The following is a 25472-nucleotide window of genomic DNA, read 5'->3' on the forward strand; positions in this document are numbered from 1 at the left end:
TACACCTTGATGCATCATTGATGCGGATCTTTTCATCCTCATCCTCATCCTCATCTTCAACCATCATCCTCATTGTGGGTTAACTGTTTCAGTTACAGTTCATCCTTGGTAAAAGTAACACAGATCCTAAACTTTAGTTCGTCCGCTTGTTGTTCATTTTTCCATCTAAATTGTGATTGTGATTTGATTCCATGTGTATCATTTGTTAATTGTTCACAATTTACTGGACTTTCTATCACAATTAGTCCACCATTTATGGAAATATAAGTCATTAATTGTCAACGATTTTCTTGCGACGTTTTCACTTCGATTGGAATTGTTCAACTTTTTCATCTTTTTTGCTCGAAAACTTTTCTTCTAATCAACTAATCATCATCTTAATTCATAGTTAATTAATTATCACTTAATCATCATCACCACCATGAATATAAATCTAACTGTAAGTTAATTTTCAAATTTCGTTGATTGTTCACTAATTGTTGTGATGTTTCAATCTTTAACTTGTAAAGATTTCAAAATTTAATTTCTCACCTTGATTTAGTTTCCTAAGATGGTGATCAAGTTAATTGTGACACTAATATCTTGTTACTCTGTTTGTGATTCCATATCAAATTAACCTAAACAATTAAATAATCACAAAACTATACCACACAATTGAAAATAAGTTTAATAGCGATTTAATTGTTTGGACACAATTTAAAAGTTTCACCATTTCAATACTAATCATGATGTCTTTTAACAGTAACAATTTATGTATCTTAATCATTATAATCAAATGGAAATGAAAATAACAGTTTATGTCAAGTCGTTAATTGTGATTGTTACAGTTGATTTTATTTTTAAAAGTAATCGTGATAGTCTGATTGTTATCGCTGATTGTGATTAGCAATTTAGCTGAAAAATGGTATGAAAAAGCCTCTGATTGTGACAATATAATGATAACAATTAACATTGTAATCAAACCTTTTGGTCTTTGACAATAATAACAACAACAATTATCTATTGGGATTATTATTATCATCGCCATTTAATTGTGATGATCAATTTTTAGTTGATTTATTTTTATAACAAAAAATCACAGTTTACCCAACAATCTAATTTGATTTGATCTACAGCAATTTACTTCACCCTCTCTAATCATAATCAAGAGAAACCCAAAGTAATCATATTGCAACGGTTGACCTATTGGGATGACAATGTTTTCATCATTTCAACAATTAACTTTATCATTACCACAATCATCATCATCTTAATCAACAACAATCAAGAATCAAGATGGAAAAATCAACAACAAGTTTATTACTTTTCCCGATCGATTTTTTTTCCTTCCTTTGATTGATTGTTGATTTCTCGGCTATTTTCAGGTCACTTTAGTTAATCAGAACTACTTTTTATCCTCACAATTAAATTGCTTATGTTTTACTCTTAATCTTAATCACCTTAATCATTTCCTAAATCATCATCACCCTCTAATATCTGGGGTAACATCAAAATCCCTGATTGATTATCTTTTATAACTTGCCAATTCTCTGATCATCTTTACACCCATTTGATTGTTTCCAACAATTAGCTAATCATTTCTCTTGTAAATGATTAAGATTAGTTGTTGATTGTAATGGATAATTTGATGGTTTAATTGTTCACGTAATACAATTAACTCTCTGTATTTGATCAATTGAAATAATTTAATTTTCGCATTTTCAGTTTTTCCTTTTTTCTAGTTTTTTCTTGATTGTTGGTATTAAATTGTTGTTCTGATTATTACATTTAACGGTCAATTGATTAAATTGTTGCTGTTGTTAAATAATAATGAATGAAACTGAATCAAAAATAACATTTTCTTCAATTCAATTTAATCAACAATCAAAAGGGATAAAAAAAATTAAATCAACTAAAACTAATCAATTTTTAATCCAACAATCAATGTCTCATTTTTTTACTCAACTAATGATTACAATTTACCGATACACTGATTACCATGTTGATTTAATCACGCAATCAATTAAATTGTATTCAATAATGTTGATCGGTTGATAATTGTTGATATTTCAAGTCTTAATTTGATATTATGATTAGATTGTTAATTTAAACTCTGACCTTGATCATGATTAAAGTTTATTATTAGTTCCGTGTTGAAGGAATAATTTAAATTATGAATTAACTTTAATTATTCATGTTAATTGTTGATTTATTGATGTTTTGTTTTTCATTTGTCTACCATGACAAACCATTCCACTGTGACAATTAGTTAATTGTGTCGAGAAATTAAATTTTTCCTCCAAGTTAATTTATTTTCATTTACTTTTTGGTGAAGCTTTAATATAATAATAACTGAAAATTATTCATTTATTTTTGTACAACAAAACTTAATTGATTTATCAAATTAAAATACAATTAATGATAACAATTAACAAAAGAAGATGATTAAAAGTTACACAATTTAAATTGTTGGTGTTAATTTAACAGGAGAACAAAAAAATTATATAATTAAAAGGTAATTTAATAGTTTTCCTTTTGAAGATGATGATGATTATGATTATGATTAGAATTGTGAATTAAATTAACATCTTTTCCTTATTAATTACTTTGTTAATCAACAATTAATTGATTGTAATTAAATAGGGAAGCGTATGACAAAGGCCACCGCGTTAATTTCCTAGAGGATTTAATTTAATTACAAGTTAATTATAAGTTAATCCTGTTAGGTTTTTTTCTTGGTATTGGAAAGAGCAAACGGGTTAAAATTAGTTAATTGTTAGCGAGATTAATTAATTATGTTGATTAATTTCCATGATATTGTGCTGGTGAACATGAGATTCAGCTAATTGTTACTCGATAACAATTAGTTAATTTAGTTATCCTGTAATTTTCTGATTGGTATGTGTAAGTGTATTGATTGTTATTGCATTAATCAAGCTCAAAATTTAACATCAACACCTTAATTGTGATTAAGGAGTGATTAAGGAAAAAGACAACAAACTGTTTTTGATTAAGTCACAAAAATTAAACATTTTATAATAATCAACTAATTGTCAAACTGATTAGCTAAATCAACCTTTTTTGTTGTATCAATTTGAGACTGTTTTTGGTTAAGCACATCAAACATTAAACTTTTACCTGCTAATTTAAATTGTTAACCGTTAATCATTTGACATTTTTATCAATTACAAGTTTAAATATCACAATTGTTTTCAATTTTAACTAATTAAAGCTTAATTGTGAGTCAATTGATTGGCTAAAATTGGGATTTTGATTGTGTAAGATACTAATAGTTGTGATTTTTTTTTCCTGGTTAATTGTTTAGCCTCTAGGTTTGAATGAGACAAATGTTAAATGATCATCAATGTTAATTATCAAGTCCTAATGCTTATCATATATCAATTCTAGTTAATTGTTGGTTAAGCTAATTTACTCTGACTATTTACAATATGTATAAGGTCACCTTGAACAGCACCTTTGTTGATTATTGTTATGTCATTGTTTTGTTTCATCTTGATTAGCGATTTGTATTAGTCGGTTAATAGTAGCGATCTGCTGATCGATTGTAACGATTTGTGGCAGTTGATGAGTTGATTGTTCCTGCTGATTGACCATAACCTGGATAAATCGTGTATGGATTTGATTGAGCATAACGTGAATGTTCAAGTGATTGTTGATATGGATCATGTTGGTGTTGGTGTTGGCCATAGTAGGAGGAAGAGGTTGGATAAGCCTGTTGGTGTTGGTGTTGGGGATGAACTGATGGTCCCATGGATGCTGATTGTTGATGATAACTGTGGGCACCACTACCAGTGGGGTAGGTTTGATAAAGATTGGATAGAGTGTCAAGATCACTTTCAGATCGATAGTGTCGACTTCGGGAATGATGGTGTGGATATTGTTGGTAATAGTATGAACTATTGGTCGCAGTTGCAGCAGTCGCTGAAGGATGATAACCTGATGATCGATGAACGGCTGGACTTTGAACGTATCCTGTTGACCCATAGCCAGGGACACTTGCGTACGATGATCCAGCCGCAAGAGGATCTCTAATGTACCTTAAATCGTGATCAGAATGATGATGTTGACGATAATAGCCTGCAGAACCTGGAAGAGTTGATGATCGAGTAGCTAATGCCGCTGCTGCTGCCGCGGCAGCGGATGACGATGAATGAACAGGAATAGCGACATTATTACGACGCGCATACGCTGATGGTGATGTTGTAATAAGATCACGTTGATAAGATCCAGTGGCAGCGAGATGAGGATTGTATGAGGTTGGATAATTGGTACCAGCAGGATAATAGCGATCCTGATAAGCTGATTGTCGGTGTGAACCCAATGACCATGTTTGTCCCTGGACATATGGGTCAGGTGAATATTGATTAGTGGATGGATGGTGAAGATTAATTGAACTCGGCCGTCCATAGCCAATTCCAGTCGCTGATCCAGATAAATGCTGATGAAGATGATGCTGTTGTTGGAGATACCCGTTTGATTTGGTGGGAGTACCAGGGTACGAGAGGGTCACACGATCCATTGGAGCTGGAGTGGGTACGGATGAACAAGATAAAACTGAATGGGGTCGATTAATTGCTCGTGAATTGGTTGATAAAGATGATGAATAAAATTGATGAGAAGATGAATGTGGTAAATCAGAAAGCGATTTAGTGGTTAGACCAGAATTAGCCAATTCTCTGTAAAGACGAAGCTTAGCTACTGGAATGGTGGGAGACATGGGATGTCGATTGGGCTCAGAGGGAAGCCAACGGCGATTTCGAGTAACAACATCCGATCCATAATCACTCATCTAATGGTAACGAAGCCCAATCAATAGAGAAAAAAACAATCACCTCCAAATTACCTTAGAAAAGAACAAATCAAATTGGCAATATGAACCTTTTCCTCTTTCTTTTCTTTCTTTCTTTCTCTCCCTCTTGTCCTAGATTATAATATTTTATTTCCTTGGTTCAGGTTGTGACATTGATTTAGAGTCGATTTCATCTTATTAATATCACAATTTATCCGAATCACTTGAGGTCAATTTCGGGTAACCCAAAGATGCAGAGAGAACCAAATTAAAAGATAACATTAGATTCGAAGAGAAAAACTTGCAACTAATTGAGATAATTAAATTCTGTAACTGGGAGAGAAAATAAATCAACATTAACCAGAGAAATGAAAACAGAGATTGAGTAACAAAATGATCTAAATAGGAATTGAACAGATCCAAAGATATTGTTTGGATACAAACAGATCGATACACTTGGAATCTGATTAACCGGTAAAACTAATGTTCTCATTTCGATTGATGTTGTTTTCGTTTCTTTTTCACTTTATTGTGTATTCAAATCTAATTAGTAGTTAATTGTGATCACCTTTTACCTTTGAAGGTCCATTTCGATCAGTCTGTGGTGAGAATCAAATGTATTCTTAATTGTTATCGAGTTTGTCTTGTTATCATCTTTAATACTCCAACTTTGAATATCTTTTTTATTTCTGTTGTTCTAATTGTTTACTAATCTTTCGAGTTTAATTATTCTCCGAGTGTAACAATCAATTGATTCTTTGAATATTTGTCTGGAAATTCAATGAGAATCAAAATATTCAGAGGTTATCATGATGATCAGAATTCATCTGAAGCTTACACTTGTTTCTCTTTCTTTTCTCTCTTTCTTTTGGTAACATTTTCTATTCCAAGGAGAATGTTCTTGAAATTTTCTCAATAAGCGCATGATTTAATTTCCATCGTGAATATAATCATGAGAATTACGTAATCTATTGAGAGAGAACTGAACTAACTGAATCTAACGGTTGAATAGATATTCGTCAATATTTTAGCGATGAAAAATCAACTATTAACAATGATGAAAGTTAATCAACAATCAGTTTGGTTAATAGGAAAAGTGCAACAACAACAACGGATGAAATTAGGTTGACAATTTGGACATGGATTAATGATTTGAGAACAAAATTTTCTTGATTGTGGATTAACTCAGTTGATTTACTCTCTCTCTCTCTCTCTCTCAATGTTTCGTAATAAGATACAAGTTAACAAAACATCATCTTCCAATTGTATCAATCGACCAGCAGAATTGATTGTGATGATTGATGATTGATTTATTTTCTGGTTTACTGTGTTTTCCATTGTTCTGAGTTAATCCAGTTATAAATAAGTAACTGTAACAATAAGTGTGTATGATTATTGATGATAAACAATCAATGAACAATCAACATTTGTTTCTTTCTACTCTTCAGCAATTATCTAATTATATTCCTTTTCCTTTTCTTTTCTTGCTAATTACAGTTAATCACTATTGGCTTATTATTCTGGATATCGTTACCATTAACTAACGCCGATATTGAGAATGATGTTTATGGACCTAAATTGGTAATCAGAACACCAAGAGCAATTAGTGGATTGTGGAAACGATTCTTTGGTCGACGAAAACAATCAGTAAGTTAATCAATCACAATTAACTCGATTATTCTTGTTTTGATTAACACAACGACATGTAGACAGAATTGATTGTGTCTTCATTAATCAGCCAATAGATTTGTACGAGGTAACAATTAACTTTCCAATTCAATTATTTAGCTTATTAACTGATGATATAAATAATCAGACAAATTGCTATGATGAAAAAGATGATGATCAATACTTAATTGTTTCAATTACAATTGAATCTACAAATTTGATTATATTGTATTCAAGTTGTTGCTTTTTTTTGTTGATTATTATTTTAATCCAAAGTAACCAAATCTAATTTAAAATTGATTGTGATCCGTTAACTATTATTGAGGACAAAACCAGAAATATACAATGTATTTAATTTTAAATTGTATTTTGATTTGATTATTTAATCAAAACTGTTTCTTTTCTTGGTAAACACAAGAAATGATTAAATTGAATCAAATTATAAACACGAACTTGACCTTTCCCTAAGTCTTGACCATTAGTTGATTTAAATATAATTTGTGTGATAAATGTTACGAAATCAGCTAATGATTATAGTTAACTAAAGTTTCTAACGGAATCTAATTGTATTTAACAATCAGTTAACTATAAAAAGAGACCAAATTGAATTAATTTATTATCATCACCTAACAAATGGGAAATTAAGTTCAACAATCAAGATCATTTTCAGATATTCAAATTGATAATCGTAGTTAAATATTCAGAAGAAATCAAGATCGACTGATTAACTGATTGACCATTAAGATTAATGAACAGGTTAATTAGAATCATATTCTTTAATCAACCTGAATACATAATCTTAAATGATTACGAATGATCTAAATTCGAGAGTAAAACAATTAGATTAACTTTTTGTTTCGACTTTTCTTACTTTCTCATCGTTTAGGGTTTCCAAGGAACCGCTCAAACCCAACAGCCTTATAATGTCGCCGCTTCGACCTTTTATCCCGCTTTTGTCCAGAGCGCTTTCCCTGTTCTACCCTTCCAAGGTCCACCCGCTTTTGGTCCAGCAGTTGCTACTGCCGCCGGTGGTTACCCTTACCCTTATTCAGCTCATTTCACCGGCTTTGAGGGTTACACTCCTTTAGCTCAAGCGTCGTCCATTTATCCAGCCTTTTCACTCCCGAATACCTTTGCCGCTGCTGCAGCTCCAACAGCTCAACATGGTTTATCAGCTCCCTTTGATTTCCATTCATACTTTGAACAGCTTCTTCGACCTGTTGCCTCAGGCTCTGGTTCTAACGCCGGTGATCAAGAAACATCAGCTTCAACTCTTTTATCAACGGCTGTTAAGCCTGACGGACCTTCTGCCGCCGCTGCTGCCGCTGCTCTTCAAAACTTCAAGAATTTATATTCATTCCCATTCCAACTTTCATCTGAAGGCTCAGGCTCTTCGTCCGCTGGTGAACAATTCAATCTACAAATTCCTTTCGGACGTAAACACACACTTCGACGAAGCTCACAAGACAAGGTCTCCAATGTCGGCTATCAAATTCAAAAGCTCATTTCCCCAAGTCAACAAACAAAATCAGTTCGACCTTCACCAAATTCAGTCAAACCTCAGCCGATTCAACAATCGCCCCAAAAACAACAATCATACATTTCATCAAGTACTTCAGATGAACAAATAAAACAAAAGGCTTACAATGACCAAGAGCAGCAATTACAAAACGCTTTATTCAACCCACAGGAATATATCGCTCAGATAATTCAACAAGAATTGGTCGCTCAACAAGCTCAACTTCAGGGAAAATCAGTTGACAACAGCAAATCATCAGCATCATCATCGAATGACCAAACAGCTTCATCGTCCGAACGAAGCTCAACTTATTATCCATCAAGTTACTACTATGGATCTGGACGTTCACTCCCTTCGGCGATGACCAAACCAAGAGCAACTCCAATCGTCCCGAACAAACAACAACCAATTGTCACCAAAAAATCAACAACAGTTGATCAGCCCTTGAGAACACCAGCTAAATATGACACGAATTCATCGTCATCATCAGCATCATCTTCATCTCCATCATCACTTTCATCGTCCTCATCAGTTCCGGTCAACCCTTCAAGCTACAGTTCAGCCAATTCATACTCACCACGAGTCTACAAGGAGTAAATTATATAAATTGAATTGAATCAACTTCTTTACTTTGCTTATTACTATTAATTCAGTTTGATTCCAATCAATCAATCAATCAATTTGAAATCAAAATTGTTTCTATTTAGATTTAATCATCTTCGTCATTCTCATCAATCAACCACCGCAAATTGAACTCTATCTAAATTAGAGGTTTGAAAGTTAACTGATTAAGGAGAATTAAAACAGATTCATGGATCATTATTGTTCACAATTAAGATAATTATCGAAATCAAATGTGCCTCTGATCAACAAATAACAAATCTAATTCTCTGATTATTATTTTCTCAACTATTTATTATTCATAATCCTCTGTACTGTTTACCAATTAAAACCATAATAAAACAAAACAACTCATGATTTACATCAATAGTTGATTGTAATTATTTTTATTTTGGTCGAATTAAAATTAATTGTAAGAGTTTTTGTTGTTGTTGTGAAAATGATTAGAAAAAAGGAAAATAAATAGCCGAGTTCAATTTAGACGATTGATTAGATTCATCAGGCATCAATTCAGTTGATTGGAATTGGAATTGTTAATGATCAATGTTCAGCCGACGGTAAAAGGTAAACACTCTTTGAATGTTTTGGACGAACCACCAGCGCTTTGGAAAGCAATTAATCCAGTGAAGATTGTAATCAAATAGATGGGTATCAGTGAAGCGAAATACAATTGATGTTGATTGAAAAAGGTCTGAAAATTGCGAAAGGAGAAGAAAATTTAAAATTAGTAATCATATTCTGCAAGTAACAATGTAAGACATACCAAAGATGAGACTATTAAATGAGAGAGTACAACGTATCCAGTGCGATATTTACAACCTCTATCAAGAGCATCATAGAAAATTATTCCCCAAAAGATGTGAAGTAATATAAGAGATAATGTTATGAATGCCGATGAGATGAAGAAATTTGGTGAATCGCCGTAAAGTCCAACGGTTCCTGGACCTGCGGCATCAGCGAGAACATTAACCAAAGAAAAAGCTCCACTCATGATTCCAAATCCAAATCCTGAGACTGAAATAGAAAGAAAAAACAAAATTAGATGAGAAAAAAACACCAAATCTAATTAGTAATTATTACCATAGGATAATGATTTCCATTTGATTGATTGTATTGATCCTGGATTACCAACATCGGAAACCTTTTGGAGTCCAGTCTGAGCTTTCCTATTGAAGAAAATTAGATTAATATAGACAATTTCAACATTGATCGTTTCTAAATTTTCACTGATTTACTATTATTTTACTCATCAGTGAGATACACTGATTAGTTTATAAACAATCAACTAGACTTAGAAATGATCACAATTCTGGTATATCATTTCGTTTAGCTCATCATGCCATGAACAGCCTTCATTTCAGAGATTCACAATCAATGAATATTAAATGAGTGAGAATTTAAAAGCTCGTTGATAACCGTTGATTGGACATTTTGATTCAAATCCATTGATCTCTTACTTGAGAATTAAATAAAACAAATATCTGTAAATCTCTTGGAATAAAACTGAACAGATTACACCAAATATGAGAACCTCTTTCAATGGAACAACAATCATCCAGACAAACGATGAACCCAATAGAGAACATAACCAAAAGAAGCAGCTAAAAGATACGAAATAAATTTAATTACAATTAGAATAAGAATAATTAAAGAAACAATTAACATTACAAAGAAAAACAAATCAATTTACTTACGATGAGATCATAACAATTATATAGATTGGATTATCGGCCACAGTTAAACAAAACATGGTCATCGCTGGACCAAAAGCTATCAAAGCACAGCCACAGAACTCAACGAGAGTCATGATGGATTAATTTGGAACAATTAACTCGAATTAATTAACCAATTAAATTAAATTCTAAACAAAAAGGGAATGTAACAAATCTTGACAATGAGAAAAATAACCGACATCATATGTTAAGAGGCGTAACCAGAGATCGATCACCATGGTTACGGAAAGAAAACAATTTCAATTGTGTTAATTGTGATTCTAATTGTAATTTAATTTATTAATTGTTGTTCCATGATAAATGTGTCGCGTGAGTGATAATCGATTTCACTTTAATCACAATCAGTTTTGTTCTAAGCGGAAATCGGAACTTTAAACTGATTGATTGTGTTTACTTTTCTCTTGTTAGATTAGATTAAGATTCATTTTAATCAGCATTTAACTGTCACAATTAACTCTAATTTAAACAATTATGATTGTCTACAATTTGTTGAAACTATTTTAATCTTAATCACGAATTTAAAAGATTAAAACATTTTGGTTATTCAAGTTGAAATTCATTATACTTTTTGATTTCTTTAGTTATTTATAGTTAGGTAAATGTTGATGAATCAATTTTTTATTTATATTAATCATTTGATTTGGTTATCGTTGATTGTCAATCATTATTATAAGGGTATACTAATAGTCGTTACAATAGTCAATTGTTTATGTTATTAAAAATGATTGGGAATATTAATTTCCAAGAGAATCGAGATAATCGAGAAAATTAATCAACGATTACAATTTGATTACGATCATGATTAAAGTCACACAAAAATGTCAATTAGATGATAACATTTGATTACTGGAACAACACATGATTTATTAATCATGTTGTTAGCAATAACTAACAATCAACAACAATTGAGAATCTAAATGAAGAAAAAAAAGAATCATATTAACTTTTGAAGAGAAATTCAAACAAAAGGAGATTGCCACATTCGATCTACTCCGATCAAAATCAACAGAGAATATCAATAAATTAGTTAATCGTCTTTGCTAAGAACGAATTTCGATCTGTACCTTGATTAACGTTAATCTATCGATAAGATTTTTCTTATCTTTGGAAAAGGTAAATGAGATCCGGGAGGAGCCACTCGTACATCTCTAGTATTATGTTCAAAAGCCAATTGAGTCAATCAAAGAGTAGAAACTAAGTGAGCACAACGAAAAACTATGAGGCAACATTTCTGTTGGTGTCTCGAGAAGCCACTAGGTTAATCTGAGAAAAGAATAGTAAATAGATTGTTTCAGCTGTTCTCTGTTTATTGACATCCCTTTAATTATGGCCGAAGATACAACAGCTTATCACCCGCCCGAATCTAAGTCTTACCATGGAGTGCGAATATTGGAGCCCATGTATCGAAATGTTGGTCTGTCGGTTGAACAGGTAAAGTTTTGCTTTTGATTCGATTCATTTTTCATGTTTTCACTCTTATGTAATTGTTTTGTTTTTGTCTTTTCCCTTCGCTTTTTTTTCTAGGGTAATTTTTGTTTGGTACAATTCACCGGTTTAGCTTTGGCAATGCTCTATTTTCGAGTGACCCGATTATTCAAATTCTCTGATACACAGAAACACCTGATCATGTTACTACCTGGAATTGTTTTGTGTTATTTTTGTTTCGGTTATCAGACAAGTAATTTATTTGTTCTTGCAATGTTATGTTATATTACTTTGTGTGCCTGTGACCCTCGATTTGTCCATTGTGCTGTTCTTGGCATTTCCATGCTCTATCTTTCTTACCTTCATCTAATTCGTCAAATGGAGGACTATGGTGGTTATTCTATTGACATAACTGGTCCAACCATGATTATTGTACAAAAAGTGTCCAGTCTCGCATTTTGCCTGCACGATGGTCGAGGTCGATTAGAAAAAGATCTTACACTGGAACAGAAGCAATTACGAGTTACCAGGATTCCAACACTACTTGAATTCCTATCCTATGTATTTCATTTTCCAAGTGTAATGTGTGGCCCATTAGTTTACTTTAAGAATTACTTGGAGTTTATTGATGGAACCAATTTTTCAAAGCACATTGAATCGCCTGAAGCTGAAAAGAGATCAGCTCATCCAGGCTTTGCTGTTATTAGAAAGTTATCTGTCAGTTTCTTTTTCGCAATCATGATTGTTACATATGCACCGAAATTCCCAATAACCAAACTTTATGGTAAGTTTACTTTACGAAGTTTATGTCAAAAAAATCGTAATTTTATCATTACTTTCCTTTTCTTTTCTTTTCTAGATGATAAGTTCCTTGCAGATTCTTCCTTCATCATGGTTATAGCTTACATGTTGGCAGTCCCAGCCATTGCTCGATTTATGCTCTATTTCGCTTGGCATTACGGTGCAGCCTGTTGTAATGCCGCTGGTCTGGGCTTCAACGGGTTCAACTCGAAAAATGAACCGAAATGGGATCTACTTGACCCTGTGGATATCCTACGGTTCGAGGTAAGATTATTCAATTTAAATTACTTCTGAGTAATTGTGTTTCCCTCGTTAAAGAGATTCGTTAGTTCATAAATTTATTTCCTCGGCAATTTCTAATTTTTTCCCCATTTTCTTGATCTTTTTTTCTTTTAGTTCTCACATAACCTTAGAGAAGCTTTGGCAACCTGGAATAAACCGACTCAATGTTGGTTGAGACGATCGATCTATGAAAGATCACCTAAATATCGCATGTTAGCGACCTATGTTTTATCCGCAATGTGGCATGGATTTTATCCTGGTTACTACTTAACCTTTTTATCTGGAGCTTTATTCACACAAGGAGCTCGAACAGCCCGGCGATGTCTTCGTCATCACTTCCAATCAACACAATGGCTATCATTTGTCTATGATATTCTTACCTGTTTATTCACTCGAATCATGATGGCTTATCTTGTCTTCCCGTTTGTTGTTTTGACTTTAGCCGATTCTTGGAAAATTTACTGTCGAACTTATTTCTTTGGACATTTGACTGTTTTATTTGGAATCATCGTACTTCCCCTGATTGTCCGACCTCTTAAAACTGAGCGAAATGCAGTTGAGAATGGTAATAAAAAATCAAAGTCCAATTGAAATAATTAACTCTGCACTTGCGAGCACGAACAAAAAGTAAACCAAATCAATCAACCAAAAAGAATCAATTAATTTTCTAATCTTTCCTTTTTCCAGCTTGATAACTGAAATTGGAAAAATATATTAAGTATCACAACTTTTTTACATGAACTGTTCTATTCCCATTCAAATGTCCTTCCAATATATTGATTGTTATTTTTCTCTGCTCAAAATCTAAGAATGAAATTCATCGAAAAATTCAATACTTTTCAGTCTTTGCTCAGCCAATTGATTGTTTTCTATGTTGGTTATTAGCAATCAATTGTAATTCTATTGTCAACAACCCTTTGTACGTGCAATTGCGAAGAATAATCTTATCTTTAGTTCGTAGGATTCTGTAAATTTTCTCGTTCTCAAATTTTCTGATGATGTTTCTTAATTGTTTCCTTGTCGGTGGTTATGAATTTCTGCAAAATCTGATTCCACAAAGTTTCGAGTGGCCAAAGCGGGAGCACCAAGTCGGCTTCCACGATAACACGATTCCACATAATTTTGTGTTCATTTAATCATCAAATCTTCATTCTCACTGGTGACATGATTAACTAACTGTTAATTGTTTATTGTCAATCTACCAATCAAACGTTAATCATTGTTGATTACTGAATTGGATTGGGAAAATAAATTGTTTACTGTTAATATTGTTTAATAACATTAACTGAATCATTTTTTTTAATTGTTTGTATGAAAAGTGTCAAAATACTTGAATGTTTTTGCATCAAACTAATCAGGGTTTTTTTTAACAATCAACAAAATTATTATCAATTTGAAGTTGATAATTTGTCATCGTTTAATTGTTAATATTTTTGGATGACTGGTGATAAGCTCAATAAAATATTAGTTAGTTAAATGGCACTAATTAGTGAAAAACTTTCTCTGGTTAACCTCAATTCTGTAAATTTTTCCGATCCCTTTAGATGATGATTGTTATGATGCCTCTTATTTGATAGGTTAATTGTGAACAATTAATGATCATCGTAACCAGGCATTGGGAATGTGCTTGCCCACTCGTTTACACGTCTTCTAATGTCAGCGATATTCTTAATTGTTTCCTCGTCGGTGATGATGAATTTCTTGAAATCATTGACAGTTTTACCTATTTAAAAATGAAGAAATTAAAGTTTTGATTAAAAATTAGAAACTTTGACGGAGAAATTTAGTTGAAAATCAATGCAAATGAACTAATCACAGAAAACTTTAACTTTGAGAGACAACTGAACACCTTTATCGATAAAATCGGCCACTTTGGTAAAATCTGATTCCACAAAGTTTCGAGTAGTCAAAGCGGGAGCACCAAGTCGGATTCCACCAGGGAATAGAGCAGATTCGTCGCCAGGACAAGTGTTTTTATTACCAATTATGTCACAGTGATTGAGAAGAGCCTCTAATCTTGCACCGTCAAGTCCTTTATCTCGTAAATTCAATAGTAAAAGATGATTATCGGTTCCACCAGAGACCAATGAATATCCCTTGGCCACTAACGCATCGGCAAAAGCTTTGGCGTTTTTCAAGACTTGTTCACAATAAGCTCGGAATTCATTTGATGTGGCCTCTTTCAAAGCGACAGCTACACCAGCGATTGCATGATTATGTGGTTCACCTTGAAGAGATGGAGATACACAGAATCTGATTCATAACCAAGAACAGAAAATTAAACAGACAGACAATTAAAGGTGAGAATATTAATCTTACCTCAGATGCAATTAACTCTAGGTCTCCTTTTTTCTCTCTTTCTCTTCCCTGATCAACTGCCACATCTCGGGATCAGCAAAGGACTATCTCCAAAATTCATGGTTCTCACAATGATTGTACGATAAAACTTGATTGAGAAAACGAGATAATAAAATTATCCATAAAAACGATAATCAATCGAACTTAAGATGAGTAGATAATCCCCCAGGTGAATAATCAATTGATATTCTAGTTTCAACAAACACTTTTCAAGCTTAAAACCGATGATAATTTTTCTGTAGCTTCCTAACTAGTGGCGCTTTTTTAGATCAGCTAAATGAGCCGATTAATCTGACCACCGGTCATTTGGTTTCTTTAAGTTCTACCGTTGAGTTTTGTCTTTGTCTTCAAGTCAGAAATGCTCTTTTTTGTCTCTTTTTAATTACACTACAGGTAATACTGTTGATAGTATTTTCGATGAACATCTCTTTAAACTATCGAAACTCATATTTTTGTGAAAGTATTAATATAAATTTCTTTTTCTTTACATTTTGCTTACAGAAAATGGCCGTCGTTAATTTTTACCAGGCTCAATATATTATAATTCAATACCGCCGAGCAAAAACTACTATAAACTGGGCATTACTAAGAAGCGGTATCCAAGCCGACGAGCCGACAGATTACAAATGGACCTTCGAGAAAGTGTTTCAAGCTTACAATTCGTTTTGTCTTGGCTTCGAAAAGGGTTGTGATGCTTTGCAAATTCCTATCAATCAGGAACTTATTGATCGAAGAAACGTTGATGCGATTCAGTTCCGAACTAAATATGGATGCCCAGCCCCTGATGACGATTGGACAAAAGCTCAGCTCGATAAAGAAATAAAACAATTCCAGTTACTAGAAAGACAATCTGCAAGGCGAAAATCAATATTGCAAGAAAAGGAAAAAGAAAAACAGTAAATTGAACCGAAATATTTCCTTGGAACATTAATTTTTATTCTCTTACTGTTTTGTGTAACATTCAAATATCGAACGATAAATTCGTAATAATAAGACGTAGAAAAATTGATGAAATAAATAGAGAGTGTTCAACGAACAAATCGCAGATCGGTGATGATATCAAATTGTTATTAAGAAGAAGAGTAAAAAGAGAATGAGATTTAACGCATTAGTTGTTTGATAATTGAATTTTCCACAGAAACTGGAAGATGATATAAATCGCAGTTCGATTTTCATCAAGTTTCGCGGCAGAAAACTGCTTGTCCTCTGGATCGATCATTTTAGAACTGGTTGGATTTAAGGTCATATTTTTATCGAATCGGATGCATTTCCGTTGGAGTCTAAAAGTTGATACAATTTAATCGTCAGAATGATTGCGATTCCCATCATTCTCGGAACTCCAACGAGCTGGATTCTCAAATATGAATTGGAAATAATCTATGTCTAGCACACGACGTTCAGCCCAAAACTGATTAATAGGAATGTTTTTCTCTCGGCAAACTTGTTCAATGGCAAAACAGTAAGCGTTGTATGCCAAGAATACATTTTCATAAGACCATAAATATCCAAAGTCGGCCTCAGTAAAAATAATCCGTGATCGTAAACGTTTCCAGTGAATTGAGGTGCTTCTACGAGGTCGCTTGTACTCATCTTTGAAAAAACTCGCATGTTCACTAGTAATCATAATAGAAGCCATTTTCTAAGAAAAAATGAATAGAAAGTAGAAAAGAATTAGTATCAGTTTATCAACAGCTGGGTATTCGAATACAAATCGAAATGCAACTGCATCTGTTTCTCGCCGACTCCGGAACAAATTGTCAATTTCAATGTTATTGTCATCAAAAGTTTCTTCCCGACCAAGGCAATAGGCATTATAACAAAGAAAAAGTTTTTCTAAGTTCCATTCACAATCAACATCGTCTCGGTCCACCCGTTTGATACTGGTTAACAAAGAATGCCAATCCAAATCAACTTCAGTAATATCGCGTGTATATACATCTAAGAAAAGAACCGCATGTTTGTCTTCAATCGTAAACATTTTCTAAGAAAAAAAATGAAGAGAAAGTAGAAAAAAATTATTATTGGAAAAAGAACTTTGTTTCGATAGTTTGTTGAAAAATTGTCAACAAATATAATCGATGTTGTAAGAAAAGATTTTAACACGTTACCTGAATAATTGTGAACAACTTGAAAAAAATTAAAAAGATTTGAAGATTTGGAGATTAAAGACGAAAGTATAGTCAACACAAGAACAGCAAGAAATCGAATGACCGGTTATTAGTGTTGCCGTGAGAATAATCGAGAATCGATATTTCTGAAGATTTTTTGTAGTGAGAAATATCGAGAACACTAACAAAATAATCGAGAAAAAAAGAAAAGAAAGTAGAAAGAGAAAAAAGGTGAATTCATAGGAAAAAGACTGTAAGCTAATTTCATGATTTAAATTACTAATACAAATAAATATCAACTCTTTCAACTAATCGAAGTTGATTACTTGTAGAACATTGGGTTTTCGATAAGATAATCAAGTTAATCTCAGTTTAATCATTCAATGCGTAAAATGGAATTATTTTTATTCCAAACTCAATTTCTTTGGCTTTATTAGCAATTCGAAAAATTTTCAATGAACATTCCACTTGTTATAGCAATGGATCGACATCATTTTAATTGATTTCTCCAGATCTTAATTACAAGGATAATTTGACCAAATTAGTTTTTTGATCAAAACAGACACTTCAGTCACTTTGTTTACGTGCAAACACATATCATAACACACTTAAAACGAGAGAAAAATATCTTAGTGCCATTTAAGAGCTTTTGCCCATTCGTTCACGTTTTTAGCACTTAAATCACCAATAGTTGGGTAACTAACGATAAGATTACTCTTCGCATGTACAAAGTGTTGTTTTTCAATAGAATTACAATTGATTGCTAATAATCAACATAGAAAACAATCAATGGGCTGAGCAAAGACTGAAAAGTATTGAATTTTTCGATGAATTTCATTCTTAGATTTTTAGCAAAGAAAAGACAACAATCAATATATTGGAAGGACATTTGAAGGGGATTAGAACAGTTCTTGTAAAAAAGTTTGATTGTGATACTAATGTTTCCAATTTCAGTTATTAAGCTGGAAAAAGGAAAGATTAGAAAATTAATTTAGATTAATTAATTGTTTTTCTGCATCAGGAATATTTTGGGTTAAATTGTTCATTCAATTTGATTCGTTTGACGATTTCGGTTAAATTAATCAATTCCTTTCCGACCACAGAAATCATCAGACATCTGTTTGAATTTTTGTCGTTTTTTGTTTATTTTATATCGAAAGAGTAGAAATCAGTTGTTGGAATTGGAAGAAGATTAATTGAGAAACATCAGTCTATTCCCGCGTAAAAATTCATTCAAATTCTTCTGTAAGTCGGTGGCTGGTCAAGCTGGAGAAAGTTGAACAGCGAAACGTCATTTTTTTCTTAAGGTTCTACTGACTTTTATTTCTGATCTGTTCTTTCCTAACCCCAAATTCTTCAAGTTTTTCGCAACTAAATTTCAGGTAATATGTAAAATCTTTCCCATAAAAACCAAAAGATTTTCGGTTAATTTTATTTCCAGAAACTCCTTAAGTTTTATTGTTATTTTCTAATCTTTTCTTTTCTTGCTTTTTTGTTTACAGAAAATGGTTTTTATAACTACTCGCCAATCACAACATTTCCGAAGGGTTTATAAGCGACCTGAGCGCGAGACTGATTTGGACTGGGAGCTCTTGCTTAAGAATATTCAAGAAAGTGAGCAGTCGGAATATCAGTGGAACCTGGAACGAGTTTTCATTTGTTATAATGCTTATTGTTTAGGAATCGAAAGAGCTTCAGAAATACATAGAATTCCTGTTGACAAGGTCGCCAAGGAAAGAAGAGCGCTTGATGCGCGGAAATTTCAAGACCAGCATGGCCTTCCAGAAGATTCGGACAGTGATGAAGAAACCGATGATTACTGTGATTCGTTTTGCAGAAAAATGCATGGTAATAAAATCCTGAATTGAAATGGTTCAATATTGAGGAAAAAGGAGAAAAGAAAGTCCAAACAAATCAATCAACCAAAAAGAATCAATGTAAAATTGTATCAACTTTAAGTCTCCAAGGAAATGCATCCGATTGATGAAAATACGACTTACAGACTTTTATTCTCTTACTGTATCTGTGGACCATTCAAATATCGAACGATGAATTCGTAATAATAAAAATGTAGAAAAAAAGTCTTCATCTCGTTTTACTTATTTTCGGTGATTAATTTTCAGTTGATTTAATTGATTTTTGTTCCTTTATTTAGTTGGTGTCCAATCAGTTTTATCGTACAATCATTGTGAGAACCATGAATTCAGGAAATATTCCTTTGGCCGTTGCTGATCCCGAGATGTGGCAGTTGATCAGGAAAGAGAAGGAGAGACAAAAAAGAGGCCTAGAGTTAATTGCATCTGAGGTAAGATTAATATTCTCACCTTTAATTGTCTGTCTGTTTAATTTTCTGTTCTTGGTTATGAATCAGATTCTGTGTATCTCCATCTCTTCAAAGTGAACTACATAATCATGCAATCGCTGGTGTAGGTGTCGCTTTGAAAGAGGCCACATCAAATGAATTCCGAGCTTATTGTGAACAAGTCTTGAAAAACGCCAAAGCTTTTGCCGAAGCGTTAGTGGCTAAGGGATATTCTTTGGTCTCTGGTGGAACCGATAATCATCTTTTACTATTGAATTTACGAGATAAAGGACTTGACGGTGCAAGATTAGAGGCAATTCTCAATCACTGTGACATAATTGGTAATAAAAACACTTGTCCTGGCGACGAATCTGCTCTATTTCCTGGTGGAATCCGACTTGGTGCTCCCGCTTTGACTACTCGAAACTTTGTGGAATCAGATTTTGCCAAAGTTGCCAATTTTATCGATGAAGGTGTTCAATTGTCTCTCAAAGCGAAACCTTCATATGGTTATTTGCAATGATTTCAACTAAATTTCTCCGTCAAAGTTTCTAATTTTTAATCAAAACTTTAATTTCTTAATTTTTAAATAGGTAAAACTGTCAATGATTTCAAGAAATTCATCACCACCGACAAGCAAACAATTAAGAAACATCATCAGAAAATTTGAGAACGAGAAAATTTACAGAGTCCTACGAACTAAAGATAAGATTATTCTTCGCAATTGCACGTACAAAGGGTTGTTGACAATAGAATTACAATTGATTGCTAATAATCAACATAGAAAACAATCAATTGGCTGAGCAAAGATTGAAAAGTATTGAATTTTTCGATGCATTTGATTCTTAGATTTTTAGCAAAGAAAAGATAACAATCAATATATTGGAAGGACATTTGAATGGGAATAGAACAAGAGAGAGAAACAAGATGAAGATGTTGATGAAAAGAAAACAAGTTTCATCAACAAGGATTATTCACTTACTTTAATGATCGAGCTCCTCCTCATATTTACTGCTTTTTGTTTGATTCCAATTAGAAAACAAGAGAACGAAACGAAGAAAGGACGGATTACAAATGGACTTTCGAGAAAGTGTTTCAAGCTTACAATTCTTTTTGTCTTGGTTTCGAAAAAGGTTGTGATGCTTTGCGAATTCCTATCAATCAGGAACTTATTGATCGAAGAAACGTTGATGCTATTCAGTTCCGAATTAAATATGGATGTCCAGCCCCTGATGACGATTGGACAAAAGCTCAACTTGATAAAGAAGTAAGACTATCGATGTTACTGATGTTACTGCAAGGAAAGGAAAAAGAAAAAAAGTAAATTGAACCGAAATATTTCCTTTGAACATTTATTCTGTTTATGTGGACGATTCAATTATCGAACGATGATAATAAAAATGTTGAATTTCGATAATAAATTTTTGATATGGTAACAATCAATTCCAAGATGTTCATTTGCAAATCAATGAGATGATCTAAAATCAAATGATGAGAAAAGATTAAAGATTAAACTATTAATTAGTAACTGAGGTAGACAAATCAACAAGAAAATCTACAGATAATCAACTTCGATTAATTGGAAGAAAGAAAGAAAAAGAATATGAGTAAAGTGTTTTTCTCACGACAAAATCAAATTAGTCTCTATTTTCTTGAGAAATTTTCGGTTTGGAGCAACACTTTTGTAACAAAAGTTTTGTTATACTTTTCCGTTCAAAGATGATCATTGCAGGAACATCAGTCTATTCCCGCGTAAAAGTTCATTCAAATTCTTCTGTGATTCGGCGGCTGGTCAAGTTGGAGAAAGTTGAACAGCGAAAGGTCATTTTTTCCTAAGGTTCTATTGACTATTATTTCTAATCTGTTGTTTCCAAGTCCCAAATTTCACAAGTATTTCACAATTCAACTTCAGGTAACATTTTAAAATCTTTTCCCATAACAACCATAAGATTTCCGATTAATTTTATTTCCAGAAACTCATCAAGTTTTATTGTTATTTTCTAATCTTTTCTTTTCTTGCTTTTTTGTTTACAGAAAATGGTTTTTATAACTACTCGCCAATCACAACATTTCCGAAGGGCCTATAAGCGACCTGAGCGCGAGACGGATTTGGACTGGGAGCTCTTGCTTAAGAATATTCAAGAATGTGAACAGTCGGAATATCAGTGGAACCTGGAACAAGTCTTCATTAGCTATAATGCTTATTGTCATGGAATCGAAAGAGCTTCAGAAATACACAAGATTCCTGTTGACAAGGTCGCCATGGAAAGAAGAGCGCTTGATGCGCGGAAATTTCAAGATCAGCATGGCCTTCCAGTTGCAGAAGATTCGGGCAGTGATGAAGAAACCTATAGGTCTTGTTTACCTGATGTTTGTAGTTCGTTGTGCAGAAAAATGCATGGTAATAAAAGACTGAATTGAAATGGTTCAATATTAAGGAAAAAGGAGAAAAGAAAGTCCAACCAAATCAATCAAACAAAAAGAATTAATGTAAAATTGTATCAACTTTAAGTCTCCGAGGAAACGCATCCGATTGTTGAAAATACGACTTACAGACTTTTATTCTCTTACTGTTTTTGTGGACGATTCAAATATCGAACGATGAATTGATAATAATGAAAATGTAGAAAAAGTCTTCATCTCCATCTTATTTTACTTATTTTCGGTGATTAATTTTCAGTTGATTTAATTGATTTTTGTTCCTTTATTTAGTTGGTGTCCAATCAGTTTTATCGTACAATCATTGTGAGAACCATGAATTCAGGAAATATTCCTTTGGCCGTTGCTGATCCCGAGATGTGGCAGTTGATCAGGAAAGAGAAGGAGAGACAAAAAAGAGGCCTAGAGTTAATTGCATCTGAGGTAAGATTAATATTCTGAAGCGCCATGTCGGCTAAAAGGATCGCACCGACACTATCACAGATGACACGGAATCTGGCATAATCTAGTAAACGAGAATAGGCCGATGTTCCTGATCCTGTTTGATGGTTTCAGGTCTCAAATGTTATGAGTGCGGTCATTATTTACCTCGATCCGATGGTGCTGATCGATTTGTCCCTTGTGATCATTTTAATTCAACTCATCTAATTGATTGTAAACCTCAAGAGAAATCGTGTTTAAGACTTTCCAATCAAGGGTTAATTGTCCTCCAATGTTCAGCTAATTGTATCGGTGATATTAATTATCAGGCTGAAAGGGAAATTCATTGTTGTCATCAAGATGGTTGTAATCGTTCAGTTAATTTCTCATCGTCGATTCCTTTGATTGTTACAAGTATTTTGTCAATTGTTTACAATCAACTTACCTGATAATTAATTTCAAATATTTCGTTTCATTTTAATTTTGTGTTCATTTAATCATCAAATCTTCATTCTCACTGGTGACATGATTAACTAACTGTTAATTGTTTATTGTCAATCTACCAATCAAACGTTAATCATTGTTGATTACTGAATTGGATTGGGAAAATAAATTGTTTACTGTTAATATTGTTTATAAACAATATTATAATAACATTAACTGAATCATTTTTTTAATTGTTCGTATGAAAAGTGTCAAAATACTTGAATGTTTTTGCATCAAACTAATCAGGGTTTTTTTTAACAATCAACAAAATTATTATCAATTTAAAGTTGATAATTTGTCATCGTTTAATTGTTAATATTTTTGTATGACTGGTGATAAGCTCAATAAAATATTAGTTAGTTAAATGGCACTAATTAGTGAAAAACTTTCTCTGATTAACCTCAATTCTGTAAATTTTTCCGATCCCTTTAGATGATGATTGTTATGGTGCCACTTATTTGATAGGTTAATTGTGAACAATTAATGATCATCGTAACCAGGCATTGGGAATGTGCTTGCCCATTCGTTTACACGTCTTCTAATGTCAGCGATTTGCTTAATTGTTTCCTCGTCGGTGGTGATGAATTTCTTGAAATCATTGACAGTTTTACCTATTTAAAAATGAAGAAATTAAAGTTTTGATTAAAAATTAGAAACTTTGACGGAGAAATTTAGTTGAAATCAATGAAAATAAACTAACCACATGAAGCTTTAACTTTGAGAGACAACTGAACACCTTCATCGATAAAATCGGCCACTTTGGTAAAATCTGATTCCACAAAGTTTCGAGTAGTCAAAGCGGGAGCACCAAGTCGGATTCCACCAGGAAATAGAGCGGATTTGTCGCCAGGACAAGTGTTTTTATTACCAATTATGTCACAATGGTTGAGAAGAGCCTCTAATCTTGCACCGTCAAGTCCTTTATCTCGTAAATTCAATAGTAAAAGATGATTATCGGTTCCACCAGAGACCAATGAATATCCCTTGGCCACTAACGCATCGGCAAAAGCTTTGGCGTTTTTCAAGACTTGTTCACAATAAGCTCGGAATTCATTTGATGTGGCCTCTTTCAAAGCGACAGCTACACCAGCGATTGCATGATTATGTGGTCCACCCTGAAGAGATGGAAATACAGAAGAGTTGATTCTTGATTCATAATCAAGATCAGAAAATTAAACAGAAAGACAATTAAAGGCGAAAATATTAATCTTACCTCAGATGCAATTAACTCTAGGCCTCTTTTTTGTCTCTCCTTCTCTTTCCTGATCAACTGCCACATCTCGGGATCAGCAACGGCCAAAGGAATATTTCCAGAATTCATGGTTCTCACAATGATTGTACGATAAAACTGATTGGACACCAACAAAATAAAGGAACAAAAATCAATTAAATCAACTGAAAATTAATCACCAAATATAAGTAAAACGAGAGAGAGAAACAAGATGACTTTACTGCTTTTTCTTTGATTCCAATTAGAAAACGAGATAATAAAATTATCCATAAAAAACGATAATCAATCAACTTAAGATGAGTAGATAATCGCCCCGGTGAATATCGACCAATTGATATTCTAGTTTCAACAAACACTTTTCAAGCTTAAAACCGATGATAATTTTTCTGTAGCTTCCTAACTAGTGGCGCTTTTTTAGATCAGCTAAATGAGCCGATTAATCTGACCACCGGTCATTTGGTTTCTTTAAGTTCTACCGTTGAGTTTTGTCTTTGTCTTCAAGTCAGAAATGCTCTTTTTTGTCTCCTTTTAATTACACTACAGGTAATACTGTTGATAGTATTTTCGATGAACATCTCTTTAAACTATCGAAACTCATATTTTTGTGAAAGTATTAATATAAATTTCTTTTTCTTTACATTTTGCTTACAGAAAATGGCCGTCGTTAATTATTACCAGTCTCAATATATTATAATTCAATACCGCCGAGAAAAAACTACTATAAACTGGGCATTACTAAGAAGCGGTATCCAAGCCAGCGAGCCGACAGATTACAAATGGACCTTCGAGAAAGTGTTTCAAGCTTACAATTCGTTTTGTCTTGGTTTCGAAAAAGGTTGTGATTCTTTGCAAATTCCTATCAATCAGGAACTTATTGATCGAAGAAACGTTGATGCGATTCAGTTCCGAACTAAATATGGTTGCCCAGCCCCTGATGACGATTGGACAAAAGCTCAGCTCGATAAAGAAATAAAACAATTCCAGTTACTAGAAAGACAATCTGCAAGGCGAAAATCAATATTGCAAGGAAAGGAAAAAGAAAAACATTAAATTGACCCGAAATATTTTTATTATCTTTTTATTTATCATTTATTCTCTTACTGTTTCTGTGGAACATTCAAATATCGAACGATGAATTCGTAATAATAAGATGTAGAAAAAATGATGAAATAAATAGAAAGTGTTCAACAAACAAATCGCAGATCGGTGATGATATCAAATTGTTATTAAGAAGAAGAGTAAAAAGAGAATGAGATTTAACGCATTAGTTGTTCGATAATTGAATTTTTC

General features: G+C 32.9%; 7 protein-coding genes and 2 long non-coding RNA genes across 9 annotated transcripts; 4 read left to right on the plus strand and 5 right to left on the minus strand.

Moving 5' to 3' along the window:
• LOC128397749 (uncharacterized) lies at nt 1-8980 on the plus strand. The gene is made up of 3 exons (XM_053358498.1): nt 1-439; nt 6287-6436; nt 7344-8980. The coding sequence occupies exons 1-3, from the start codon at nt 422-424 to the stop codon at nt 8571-8573; spliced, it is 1398 nt and encodes a 465-aa protein (XP_053214473.1). The 5' UTR covers nt 1-421; the 3' UTR covers nt 8574-8980.
• LOC128397753 (uncharacterized) lies at nt 2197-5387 on the minus strand. Its single transcript, XM_053358501.1, has one exon. It carries the CDS (start codon nt 4787-4789, stop codon nt 3518-3520), a length of 1272 nt encoding a protein of 423 aa, XP_053214476.1. The 5' UTR covers nt 4790-5387; the 3' UTR covers nt 2197-3517.
• Nucleotides 8871-10526, minus strand: LOC128397758 (gamma-secretase subunit Aph-1-like). The gene is made up of 5 exons (XM_053358509.1): nt 10292-10526; nt 10055-10198; nt 9678-9763; nt 9361-9611; nt 8871-9288 (listed from the first exon to the last, which is right to left on the minus strand). Exons 1-5 carry the CDS (start codon nt 10402-10404, stop codon nt 9145-9147), a joined length of 738 nt encoding a protein of 245 aa, XP_053214484.1. The 5' UTR covers nt 10405-10526; the 3' UTR covers nt 8871-9144.
• A 978-nt stretch (nt 10527-11504) lies between these two features.
• Nucleotides 11505-13456, plus strand: LOC128397746 (lysophospholipid acyltransferase 6-like). Its single transcript, XM_053358494.1, has 4 exons — nt 11505-11761; nt 11855-12539; nt 12615-12820; nt 12953-13456. Exons 1-4 carry the CDS (start codon nt 11657-11659, stop codon nt 13427-13429), a joined length of 1473 nt encoding a protein of 490 aa, XP_053214469.1. The 5' UTR covers nt 11505-11656; the 3' UTR covers nt 13430-13456.
• A 663-nt stretch (nt 13457-14119) lies between these two features.
• LOC128397766 (uncharacterized) lies at nt 14120-15239 on the minus strand. Its single transcript, XR_008327001.1, has 2 exons — nt 15158-15239; nt 14120-15091 (listed from the first exon to the last, which is right to left on the minus strand). It is a non-coding gene; the product is annotated as an uncharacterized LOC128397766 (long non-coding RNA).
• A 140-nt stretch (nt 15240-15379) lies between these two features.
• On the plus strand, nt 15380-16243 carry LOC128397765 (uncharacterized). The gene is made up of 2 exons (XR_008327000.1): nt 15380-15589; nt 15698-16243. It is a non-coding gene; the product is annotated as an uncharacterized LOC128397765 (long non-coding RNA).
• Nucleotides 16244-16380: 137 nt separating this feature from the next.
• Nucleotides 16381-17767, minus strand: LOC128397760 (uncharacterized). The gene is made up of 3 exons (XM_053358511.1): nt 17305-17767; nt 16905-17177; nt 16381-16835 (listed from the first exon to the last, which is right to left on the minus strand). The coding sequence occupies exons 2-3, from the start codon at nt 17172-17174 to the stop codon at nt 16494-16496; spliced, it is 612 nt and encodes a 203-aa protein (XP_053214486.1). The 5' UTR covers nt 17175-17177; nt 17305-17767; the 3' UTR covers nt 16381-16493.
• Nucleotides 17768-18809: 1042 nt separating this feature from the next.
• Nucleotides 18810-20602, plus strand: LOC128397901 (serine hydroxymethyltransferase, mitochondrial-like). The gene is made up of 3 exons (XM_053358674.1): nt 18810-19152; nt 19460-19481; nt 19676-20602. The coding sequence occupies exons 1-3, from the start codon at nt 18810-18812 to the stop codon at nt 20127-20129; spliced, it is 819 nt and encodes a 272-aa protein (XP_053214649.1). The 3' UTR covers nt 20130-20602.
• Nucleotides 20603-23221: 2619 nt separating this feature from the next.
• Nucleotides 23222-24272, minus strand: LOC128397902 (serine hydroxymethyltransferase, mitochondrial-like). Its single transcript, XM_053358676.1, has 3 exons — nt 24165-24272; nt 23652-24120; nt 23222-23562 (listed from the first exon to the last, which is right to left on the minus strand). Exons 1-3 carry the CDS (start codon nt 24270-24272, stop codon nt 23432-23434), a joined length of 708 nt encoding a protein of 235 aa, XP_053214651.1. The 3' UTR covers nt 23222-23431.
• Nucleotides 24273-25472: the final 1200 nt, after the last annotated feature.

This window comes from Panonychus citri, unplaced genomic scaffold (genome assembly GCF_014898815.1).
Source record: "Panonychus citri isolate SS breed McGregor unplaced genomic scaffold, ASM1489881v1 Contig00040, whole genome shotgun sequence".
Classification (NCBI taxonomy): Eukaryota; Metazoa; Arthropoda; class Arachnida; order Trombidiformes; family Tetranychidae; genus Panonychus; species Panonychus citri.